Source organism: Anastrepha ludens, chromosome 2 (assembly GCF_028408465.1).
Source record: "Anastrepha ludens isolate Willacy chromosome 2, idAnaLude1.1, whole genome shotgun sequence".
In the NCBI taxonomy this organism is placed as follows: Eukaryota; Metazoa; Arthropoda; class Insecta; order Diptera; family Tephritidae; genus Anastrepha; species Anastrepha ludens.
In genome coordinates, this window is record NC_071498.1 from 852,731 (window position 1) to 865,147 (window position 12,417).

The following is a 12,417-nucleotide window of genomic DNA, read 5'->3' on the forward strand; positions in this document are numbered from 1 at the left end:
CCTGAGCAAAGTTCATAAATTAAACCTTTTATGTTAATATTCTTGGACAAAAACAGTATACGATACCATAGATCGGCACTTTGCATTACTAGTAAAATTATCTAAATTTTTTCAGTAATCACTGATAATCTACCGATCGCTTTAACTAAAGTCAAGTGCTGCGGGAATACTCTAGTTTCTCTACTTTTCACTTGTTAACCATTACACTATAAAACAGAAATAAATTACACAAAATTTTCGACGAAGACCGAACCGTTCTTAAGTAAATGAAGGCATTGTAATGAAAGTGATCAGGGAAAATATAGTACCGCAAAAAGTACCCTTATGGGCACCGTAATCGATAAAAGATGCCCATATATGGTAGCCAACGCATCGTTCTTAAGTATTTTTCACCGGCTGTAAGCATAAATGTACATATGTACAAGATTCAGTATATTTACACGTGGATATAGGTACAGTGCACTCGCGATAACTCGAACTAATTAAAACAGGCGCTGTTCGATTTATCGAATTTGTTCGACTTATCAATTGAGTGTGCTATGTTAAAAAAACAGTCATCGATATCGATTTTTCGATCGATTGTTGAAAATGGAAGCCAGTAGAAAATTTCTGTAGTATAGTTTCGTTATACGAATCACATTTTGGTCCATTGGCTGGATCAATGGTGTCACATTCGGCGGCATTCCATAAAATTAAACCATCCTCGGACTTTAATTCGATTTCGTTGGGATGTGATGGGGCATTATCAATTAGAAGAAGAGCCTTCTCAGGTAGTCCCCCATCTTTCAAATATTTTCTTACCTAAATATTAAAGTCATTTAACTTGGTTAAAAAAATTGTTTTAATGAATCTGGATTTTACCTGCGGCACGAACGAATTATGAAACCAGTCTTTGAAAATCGCCGAAGTCATCCAGGCTGATTTGGAATTTTTGTACTCCACCGGACAGTTAAAATTTTTGAAAACACGAGGATTTCTTGCTTTGTCAATAACGAGAAGTTTAAGCTTATGGTTGCCGGTAGCGTTAGTGCAAGCCATAAATTGCCTTATCTTTCTTTTTTATAAGACTTATGGTGGACTTGGCTACCCCATATTCCTTCGCTAGAGAAGTAACACTACGTCCACGTTTAATTTTGTTAAGGACTTCAGCCCTCTCTTTTAATGTTAAACACTTCAACCTTTTACAATCCATTACTCACGTGCACTGATACACTACAAATGACAAATTTAAAGCAATTTGGTCAATGCAAGATGTTGTTCCCAGAAAACTAACGGGATATTAACGCCGAAATATTCATATGGACTATACACTAGTATACATATAATTTATATACATATACTATTACATATGTATCTATGTACAAAATGTACATGTTTGAAAAGAATGTGTGTACAAATAAATTTGTTTTTTTGTTCGAGTTATAGCGCTTTCTTATTGTTCGAGTTACAAAGAAGTCAATAGGGGAAAAAATGTGTTCGAGTTAGCACGTCGTTCGACTTAGCGGCTATTCGAGTTACCGCGAGTGCACTGTATTTATTTTGAATACATAAATGAAATTTCAAATCGTTCTTGATTAACATCGAAATTTATTTAATTAATAAAAGTACTTGTACTTTCATTTATATGCCTTTAACCGATCTGGAAATATGTATGCGCAGCCAGTGCCTATAAGCGGAATTTTCATATAAGTACTTCCTGCCTGTAAGCATCGAAATTTGTGCTTTTCAGATAGTGCTTATATCCAAGTAATGCTGTATTTGTAAAGCGCTTAATAAATAGTGCAGTGCCCATGTATGATTCACACAAACATACGTACTATGCATGAATATATGAATGGCGTGCCCAAAATCGCACGACAAAAGCATACTACTGTGTGTTTGTGCATGTGAATATGTGTGTGTGTGTGACATTAAAAGAGTTATCATTCATAAAGCCAATTGGTAGGAATCAAATCAGGAACTATTTGCTTTACATATGGACGCCCACACGAAAACACTCGGCTATGACGCTCTGCACTCATTCATGAGGATTCTTTCTTTCTGTTGTACAATAAAAATGACGTCTTTCTTGGTTTTGCATTAACTTGACGGGTCAGTTAATACTTTGAATACTCTTGAATATGTATTTATATATGTATAAACATACATATATACTCACATACATACATGCATACGTTGCGATTTCTGCCCTCTCCGTGAGATTCAAAGCGTACGGTGAACTCGACATGTTTCAGAAACGCTCATATATTTACATACATACATATATATTTTACGATACATTTTATTTTAGTGAGTCGTCGCTGTTCATATAAGTTTGCCAACCGGGTTGCTAAGTTTGCGAGTAGTGAGCAAAACAATTTGAATCCAACGTTGCACTACTTTATTTTCATTTTGACGAACTGTAAAAGTATGCTGGAGGGTCAAGAGACAAACGTTCCGCTCCTTATCACATGTCGCTCAAAATTTTATGTAATTCTATTCCTCTTTATTGGCGCGATAACAGCTTAAACGCCCCAGACCTTTCTTTCTCGTGCTAACCGACGCCAATTGGACACACCAAGTAAAGCCAAGTCCTTCTCTACCTGATCTTTTCAACGCAGAGGAGGCCTTCCTCTTCCTCTGCTACCACTAGCTGGTACCGCATCAAATACTTTCAAAGCCGGAACGTTTGTACCAATTTGGACGACATGACCCAACCATCGTATCCGCTGGATCTTTATTCGCTGCACTATATCTATATCGTCGTAACCCTCATACAGCTCATCGTTCCATCGCCTGCGATATTCGCCGGGCATGAAAATATGATTAGCTTGAAAGTATGCAATATATAATAAAAAACATACCTTCTTATTTTTGGCAGATTGGCAGAAACCTCTAAACAAAGTCACTTGCTCTTCGCTAAAGTGTCGTGGCTTCCATGTACAAATTTTTCGGTTGTCGAGCAGCGGAATTCAATAGCGAGCAGAGAGCGGCAATAATAAATAGTGTTTAAGTTCTTTGCTCCAGGTTCCAGCAGGTTGGATTCTAGGACAGTTGGACTATACAGATATTATATAAATACTTTCGAAAATAAGATAAGCTCCGTCCTGTGAGAGCTAACAGATATGTAGCTCATATCAACAGCCCATTTGACAACCAAGTTTGTGCTTCCCTATATCAGATCAGAAGAATTGTTCAAAAACCCTCTCTTAAAAATAAGCATCAGGTGATCCAGCTCTTCCAGAAAGGTTGTTTGATTTCTGTTAAATCGATTTCGGACCCATTTTTTCCGCCTCCGGCAGAACGTTATTAAAGAACCTTATCCCTCATATTAACAAAGGGGCCTACTGAAAAGTCTTTCCGAAAATAAATATTCTTGCTTTTAACAAATGGGGTCAGAGCAGATCTTTCTGATCTGCTGAGACTGTAAAAGCTGGCCTCAAGGAATCCTTTTTTTATATAAAATTCAAGGTCTGAAAAGCTCTCACCCGTCTTGGTTATAAAGGTCACTCTTACTTTTCTCCAAAGTCAGGGATGTTGTCCATTTAGGGCCAAACTAACGGCAATACACCAACAGTAAGACATTGTTCAATCCTGGTGACTAGAAGGTCCTATGAGACTCAGGAACTAGCTTGGGTCTCTCAAAATCATTAACATCTCTCTGGGTTTCCTTCATTACGGTTAGGAAAATTCTGCGTAAGATTTTTGGACCTTTGAGATTCTGCGTAAGATTTTTGGACCTTTGCATGTTGGCAACAGCGAATATCGCAGACGATGGAAAGATGAGCTGTATGAGCTTTACGACGACATAGACATAGCGCAGCGAATAAAGATCCAGCGGCTACGTTGGCTGGGTCATGTCGTCCGAATGGATACAAACGCTCCGGCTTTGAAAGTATTCGATGCGGTACCAGCTGGTGGTAGCAGAGGAAGAGGGCGGCCTCCTCTGCGTTGGAAAGATCAGGTGGAGAAGGACTTGGCTTCACTTGGTGTGTCCAACTGGCGCCGGTTAGCACGAGAAAGAAACGACTGGCGCGCTTTGTTAAACTCGGCCACAATCGCGTAAGCGGTTATAGCGCCAATTAAGAAGAAGGTTAGGAAAATTTGAACGATGGCCGACGCTATAAGCTCCTATTCTACCCTGAACTTCGCTAAATGCCTTTCAGGGTTCTAGGAACTGTTCCTCCTCTTCGAATTTCTGCCAGCCGCGCTTAGCATCTCTCTATATATTAAAGCTCGGTGTCGAGCTATGAATTGTGATAGTAAACCTTTGAATGGATGTAGTGTATTATCCTACTTTCTCATTCCGTTGTCATTTTAATAATCAAATATATGTATTTTGTTCAGCCTGATTGCTGAATCTATCCCAAAGAGAATCCTGGAAAGACTTTTGTGGAAATATTGAAGAAAACTCTGAAGGAAATCGATTACAGAAAATATTACCGAAAAGTCCATCCGCCTTGCTTAAATTACTTTTAAAAGCCAAATGGCGTTTGGATCTCTTGCTTGGCGCCCTAATGAATTACCTGGATACACAGAGAACCTTGGCTCCGACACTCTTAACTTGGGCACCTGGAAACTTAAAGTTTTTTCAATACGTGCGAGTTGAATCGACAATGTTAATGCTCCTGTTCCATTACTTCAAGAGGCATTTTAGTCCCCCGAATCAAGTGCGATACCAAATGTCCGGCTAAAGAATGTCGCTTCAGTAGCATCTACCTGAAAATCGTAACGAATATTTTTTTTTGAAGAAGAAACACTCCATTTTAATTACAAATTTTACTTTAAATCATCAAGAAATACAAAATCACAACAAAAGCTTGCAAAGATTGTTTTTATTTACACTCTCACACCCATTTTGTGTTATTTTTATATCTTTAGACAATTAAGCTGATTTTTCTTTACATCTGTGGTGGCGTTGTTGGCGTCGTTGTGGGCGTCTTTGTGGCCGATGTTGTGCTTGTAATACTTATAACGCCACATGCAATCGCCGGGCCCACAGAGTTCTCCTCATTCTGATAGGCCAGGGGATCAGGCAAGGCTTGCAGTGAACTGGAGAATACTTCCGCATTAAGTGCCGTATTTAAATCGATAGGCTTCTCGTGAACAACAATCGAACGCCCTATTATCCCATTGAAACCGAACAAATTCAGATATACACTGCGAAAAGCCGCCGATATGCTACCATCCTCTTTGGTTTCAATGTTGCCGATCTGTAAGGCAATATTAAATGTGGAATTCATATCACATAAATTTGTGCTCACGAAATTATTAGGAAATTGTCCGCCGGTGGATTTACAGCCCTCGCTTATGTCCCCATATGTATGTATATGCAGCGCATGTTTGCCTGGTGCCAATCCAGTAATGTTAATTGTCACTTTGAGATCGCTATTGTAGGGCATTTGCTGAAATGTAATCATTCCGCTTACGGCGGATTCACCTTCTATTGAAATTTTTGCGGATGCTTGCCAATGTGTTACAACCTGTATTAAAATCTATTTATGAATAAATTTTCTAAATTTTCGCAAAAGGATTTGTACTACTCACGCTGACATAATTGTATCCAAAATACAGTGGATGATGAATCAATTCGCCACCCAGAGGCACCGTCATTCGCTCAAAACGTTTTACCTGAGTACCTGAGACAACCTTCACCACCTCTGCAGCCGCTTTATTAGAGTACGAATTATTGATAGTGGGACGTGCCCGGATTTCTGTTGCTTGATTGGACGCAACTGCGAAGGGGTTGACGCAGATTGTGAACAGTAAAAAAATGTGCCAAAGTAGTCGAATGATGTGTGCCATATTATACAAAATTGTTTAATTAATTTTGACAAGCTAGCAAGCAACCGGTGTGTAAAATTGCCGACTAACAACTGAATTGACAAACATTAAACTTTAAACTAGTACGTCCATCAATGATGATGACTTCGACACGGTTTTCACGCTGATTGATTCAGTTAAATGCAGCAGGGGGTATTTGTTTTCAGACCGCCGATTTAACAGAAGGCAGTTCCCTACATAAATATGTACATTCATACATACATATGTATGGGAGGTTAGTGTGTAAAAAAATATAAATATTTTTTTATACCTAATGATTGCAGAAATGTGGTGCGTTCTGCGACACGAATGGCCTATTGTTTGTTTGACACGCAACGTTTGTCAGGCTTGCACAGATACTACTTTATGTGTACGCAAATATTTGCAGGCACTACTATTTATTTTAGATTAGTATGAGTACGGCTATAAATATGTGGATTTCAATAAAGCATTTGGCATACGTCACTAGAACAGTGGCCGGCTCAGTTCTCTTTTTGTTAAATTTAATGCAAATCCATTTGGTTTTAAATGCTTTTTTATAATGCTTTGATAATTGAAATGCCTAAATAAAAAGCGAAAGTAAGTGTTTTACTGGCTCAGAGGAGAACTACACTGCGAGATGAAGAGAGTTTGTTAAATGTTAAATGAGAGAGAGAGAGAAAAGCTTGACACTACAGTATGTTTTCAATTGAAAGAAATATTGTGGGTATTTATTGTACAATACAACAAAAACGAAATACTGAAAGTTGTTTGCTGTGAAAAAGATTTTGAAATGCCTTTATAGAAAAATTACTGTTGCGTATTCTTTTAATTATACAAATACTCATTAAAAGAATACTCAACAGTAATTTTTCTATAAAGGCATTTTCAAAATCTTTTAATTATACAAATACTCATTTAAAGCTGATGCCCTAGCCGCTAATGCTTTTTATTTCATTGTGATTGTAATTCATTACTGTTCCAATTTTTAAATAAAAAAAAAAAAAATACGCATTTTTGCTATGCATCTGAAGCACAGTTGTGCAGTCACCTGCTGACATATAAACAATTAAAAAGAGAAAGAATTCGTCTTGACAACTGCATGTGAGCTGGAGTGTAAAATGTTTGCTTCTGCATTAAAATAATAATTCAATATGCAGTCGAACTTCCATAACTCGAACTAAATCGAGTGGCAATAGGTTTCGAAGCAATATTCACTCAATTTTAGTTCCATAACTCGAACTTCCCTAACTCGAAATTCTCCATAACGCGAATCAACATTCTTATTGAAAGAATGCTTGTCTAAAATATTAAACAAAAATAATATTCTATAACTCTTCATCTATCTTCAAAAGTCGAACATTTTCTTTCAATAATACTGATTCGCGTTAGAGAAATTTGACTGCATATTCATTTAGTAATATTTTTACGTCAACAATACTCAGCGAAGAGCTACACGTTTTTAATTTTAGCCTACAAATGTTAGATAAAATGTTTTCAAATGAAACTCTGAGCAAATACTATGAAACGGGTTTCACATTTTTAGTGATTGGCTTACAGGGTTAATTATTTACGAACTTCAAATGTAAGAGACATTGGACTAAAACTCTATTTCTGTGTGTATTTTCTGTCGACTGTAAGGAAAGCTCACTGCTGCTATATTCTCTTCGTTTGTATGTTAAGCCTTTATCAACAGTTGTTGCGCAACATGTGGATTGTTATCAACAATTAGCTTCATATGTAACTACATACATATGGTCAGGCAAACATATTGTACATAAACACTTATTTAATGACATATATTGTACAAAAGTGTGCATTAAAAAATATTCAGTATACAATATATAAATTTCTGTTGATATTAACGGATTCAGTATACAACATATAAATTTGTGTTGATATTAACGTAATAATAGGCTCGCATGTAATTAGATTATCTACTTTTTCGAGCTTAACACCCAATCCGTAATTAAAATGCATACTCGTATATAATAATCTCAGTTATAAAATAAACAAGTTTTTGCTGTGCAACCCTGTGTTTTCTGTGTTATCGGTAATTATTATTTGGCGTTTTGACTTCAGAAACACACATACATATGAACAATTTTTATAATTGTTTCTCTTGTAAATATATTCTTCTGCAGCTATTGCCAATTTGTTCTTAAATGTTCAAAATTGTGAAACTTTACGAAGCCTTAAAGACCCGCCATTCGATTCTCCAAATAAAACCTGGACTGGAAAATTGTATAAATAAGTAAGTAAAATTAAATTAAAATGCCTTGTGTGTTTGAATATCCTTCTAGAATTTGTTTTATTTCAAATGCATTGGGGAAATTCGATCAATCTCCTGGGATTTTATCGCTTCGGGAAGCAATGCCTCATATAAACACTTACTTCTATGCATACACGAGTATGCAGATGGAGACTAAGACTTTCCCTACAAAGCCGTTTCAGTAACTGGCAGCTGGATTGGCAAGCGCTATGCCAATTATTAATGCGAACACAGATAGCCATTTCCATAGAATTTCACATCAAACCATCCTTACTACCTAAACGGCATATAAGATACTAAATACATTTATTACAGTAGCGAGCTTGGTGGTCATCTGTACACACAAACATATGTGAAAAATAATGCATATTGTAATGATAATCCTTAAACATATAGTGCTGATCTGCATGCCTCCCACTTAATACAACAAAGAATACCTAAGTGTTTTACATTTGATTGCCAGATAAGCGATGTGAAGATAAGACCTGCTACTCTATTTTATTGTTCAAAGAAAAATTGTGTTTTTATTAAAAAACAATCTGATTAACGTCATTAAGTCATTTGCCAGCTGATAAGGGGCCACATACGCATATGAGATAAGCTGCAGCTCAAAGCAACGATAACCAGACTAGACGATATAAATAAAATAATTCTTAGATGATAATTTGCCCTTCGGGGGCGGCGTAAAACTGCACAAATTTGGGCTAAACTCTTTTGCATTTATGTATTTATTTTAATTAGCATTAATTTGATTTAATAAAAGAAATATATTTTATTGGGTTTTTTGCGTACAATCGATAAATGATTAGATTTAAAATTCCATGTTGCGTATTGTCCCAACCTTGTCATTTATGTTACGGAAGTTGCAAGAACGCATTTGGCAGTTTGCTGGTGACACCAATAACAGAATTAAATTGGAATGCTTTTGCAGTACTTAACGTCAAGTACATTTTAAGTGTCGAGTGGAATGCCAACACCACCGCTGTGAACGCATTAAGGGGTTATATACCTTGTGTTTTTCAAAAAAATCAAAATAAATTTTATTTCTTTATCGTAAAATACAATCCCTTGAGAACATTTTCCAAAAATTTCATAGAGATCTGAGCAATAGATCGAAAGTTACAGCGTTTTAAATTGTGCGTCGTCACGTCCTGAGCGTACGGCCTCATGCGGCGCTTGAAACTTTAAACGCGATTATCTCAAAAACGTGTTTTTCCAAAAATGCTTTTGCGGTGGACGCGATTGCAAAAAAAGTATTCAACCGATTTTTATAATTTTTTTTTTAAATTGTTCGTAATTGATGTCGCCTCTTAGTGAACTATCAACTTTTTATGTATAAATTTTTATTTTGCAGATATGAATTTTTTAATGCCAATTTTAGGACTGTAGAAGTGGAGTTTTTTAAAAACATGTTCCTATTTTCACAAAAATCAAAATATTTAATATATTGATCGTTCACTAAGAAGATATAACCCTATACTAATGAAATCTTTTCAATTTTTTGATTTCAGTTGACTTGGTGGACTTGAATCGCGTCCACCGCAAGCCTCTTCCAAAAAAAGGATCTTGGGGGAAAACGCCATAACTCCGCCATTTTTAAATATTTTTACACAAACAAAGCCTTTTTTTTTCTTTAAACATTGTAATATCCAATAATAAAAACTTTTATACAATAAAATTATTGCTACATATCTTTAAAAAAAAACCCAACTTTCGCTAATTTCACCGGACCACAAGGTATATAACCCCTTAATAGAAGTGTGGGGCTGTGATTCTGAGAGAGGCGAAAGTCTCAACCACACGATGAGCTCGCTTGGCATTCTTCCGCGGATGACTACGATATGGTGTCATGCTATGGTACATACATACCATTCAATATGTACAATATCATTCGGTATATGCCCAAGTAAGCTAACTTGTTTTCAGTACAAATACAAAAATTAGAAAAAATGCAGAGCTTCCATGGCTTAAACTTCGTTTTACATTTAAAATTGTATTGAATGTGTAATGTCAACATTTATATCTATAAATACATATATAATTGGCGCGTACACCCTTTTTTTGGGTGTTTGGCCGAGCTCCTCCTCCTATTTGTGGTGTGCGAATGGAGGGACCTACATGGCTGGAATACACTCGGAAGTTTGCCATTGCTTGCCGAGGGGCGACCGCTATTAAAAAAATGTTTTTTTTAATTTTGGTGTTTCACCGAGATTCGAACCTGCGTTCTCTCTGTGAATTCCGAATGGTAGTAACGCATCAACCCATTCGGCTGCGGCGGCCGCGGCATTTGGTACGACAATATCTGATTAGGCGTCCCTTGTAGTGTTTGCGAGAAAGATTCTGCGGAAGACTTTTGCATGCACGTTGGCGACGGCGAATATCGCAGGCGATGGAACGATGAGCTGTATGAGATTTATGACGAAATAGATGCAAACAGGTGCTAACAGAGGAAGGTAAGGGCCTTCTATGCGTTGGAAAGATCAGGTGGACAAGGACTCGGTTTCACTTGGTATGCCCAACTGGCGTCGGTTAACACGAGAAAGAAAGGACTGGGACGCTTTTTTAAACTTGGTCGAAATCACGTAAGCAGTTATCGCGCCAATCAAGCAGAAGCGTGAGTTCCATTATAAAGGATGGTTAAATTTTAAGGGCCGAAGTTGAATGTAAACCATACCTAAATTTCAAGTTTTTTTCTGCATTTCATTTGGCATTTTTCAATTTCAGACTAACTCAATTTGAACCATTGAAAGATACGCAATCAAGCAATGCGTTAAAGTTATTCAGGTTTATTATGAAAACGGGCGTTCAAATCAAAATGCATATCGCGCACTTCGTGAAGAAAATCATCTTCAGTGATGAGGCATATTTTCACCTCAGTGGATTCGTCAATAAGCAGAATTGCCGCATTTGGGCGAATGATAAACCAATGCACCCACAAAGAGTGACTGTTTGGTGCGGTTTGTGGGCTGGCGGCATCATTGGGCCGTAATTTTTCCAAAATGAGGCCGGTCAGGTAGTTACTGTGAATAGTGTTCGCTACATAAAGTACATAAAACATAAACATACAGGGTTTCCGGTGTAATGATAAAAGTTTATTTCAATAATCAAGAAGACAAGTGCGGATTTTATTTTGTAAAAATTATTTCTTCTAAATGTTGACCGTTACGTCGGTCAGACTCTTTGAATTTGGTCTTCATAATCCATTTACCTCGCGAAAGATATTTTTTTAGTGCTGAGATGATCGCCGATTTTGTTTCATAGACTTTACTTTTGAGGTAGCCCCCAAAAAAAAGTCCATAGGGGTAAGATTGCGTGACCTGTGTGGCCAGGATACGATATGCCCTCGATACGTCTTATCAGCTTGTTAGGGAAAAAATCATGCAGTATTACCATGGTTTCTCTGGGTCCCGGTCAAGGGCTCTTTGCCACCGAACTTGTTACCTGATACCTTCGCACACATGAACGAATCAAATCTTCACCTGGGGCATCACGTAAACGTCGAATTTCGTAAAGTGAACAAAATCTACGACGAGCAGGTACACTCGAATAATTGGCCTTGAAATACGTTTCGATTGCGAATGTGCGTTATTCACCCGTCCACTGCGACACCGTGATAACCAGCACGAATAACAAAGCGAACACCTCCCCTTTTCGCTCATACATGCAGTGGTTAGGTGAAACTTTAAAAATTAAGATTCTGGCTCCGGGCACTCATACATCTTAGTTCTTAAGCTTAGTTTAGTTTTTAGTGCTAGGCTCCCAAGCAACGTTCGTGCTTTCAATAAAATGCTGAATGAAACATTCAAAATGGCGTTTCATTAACTTAAAATCATAACTCGTGTATGCGCGCACCATTTGATGGAAATGCACCAATGGCATAGTTCTTACAAACTTAACCGTAATCTATTAATTTAATTAGTTGATATTTTTTGTGTACGATGACTTGGAAAAAATTGTAAATGCAACTCCCATTAAATATCTTGTTTAATTATATTAATCAAATTTTACAATTTGCAATTTAACACGAAATTAAAAAAAATTTTTTTGCATGCCATTTGTATACGTAGCTGCTATCCGTATTTGGATAGCAATTTACAGTTGGTGTTTCTGCTTCTGGTAGTGAGAAAACCAAGCGTCATGCGAGTGTCCACACAAGCATTCTCAGTTGTCGAATGACGTACTTCCATACCCGGCAGCAGCCACAGCGGGTTAAAGCACACACGAGGAGTGCATTGACAAACATTCGGTGTAATAAAGCGCCTTTATGCGAGTAGTAACCAGAACACGGGAGTGATGGTTTGTCGTACTCAATGCGATTGAAATCGTTAAATCTTTTGTAGTTTGTTTTATCACAATTAATTTAT

At 37.1% G+C, this 12,417-nt stretch overlaps 1 protein-coding gene across 1 annotated transcript; it reads right to left on the reverse strand.

Moving 5' to 3' along the window:
• Positions 1-4,783: 4,783 nt before the first annotated feature.
• On the reverse strand, positions 4,784-6,144 carry LOC128856118 (superoxide dismutase [Cu-Zn]). The gene is made up of 3 exons (XM_054091516.1): positions 5,527-6,144; positions 5,244-5,462; positions 4,784-5,192 (listed from the first exon to the last, which is right to left on the reverse strand). Exons 1-3 carry the CDS (start codon positions 5,782-5,784, stop codon positions 4,881-4,883), a joined length of 789 nt encoding a protein of 262 aa, XP_053947491.1. The 5' UTR covers positions 5,785-6,144; the 3' UTR covers positions 4,784-4,880.
• Between the last annotated feature and the right edge of the window lie 6,273 nt (positions 6,145-12,417).

Coding starts and splice junctions, on each gene's coding strand:
- LOC128856118 (XM_054091516.1), bottom strand. CDS start 5,784: ATGGCACACATCATTCGACTACTTTGGCACATTTTTTTACTGTTCACA. Junction 5,463..5,526: donor TTGGATACAATTATGTCAGC/GTGAGTAGTACA, acceptor ATTTTAATACAG/GTTGTAACACATTGGCAAGC. Junction 5,193..5,243: donor GACAATTTCCTAATAATTTC/GTGAGCACAAAT, acceptor ATTGCCTTACAG/ATCGGCAACATTGAAACCAA.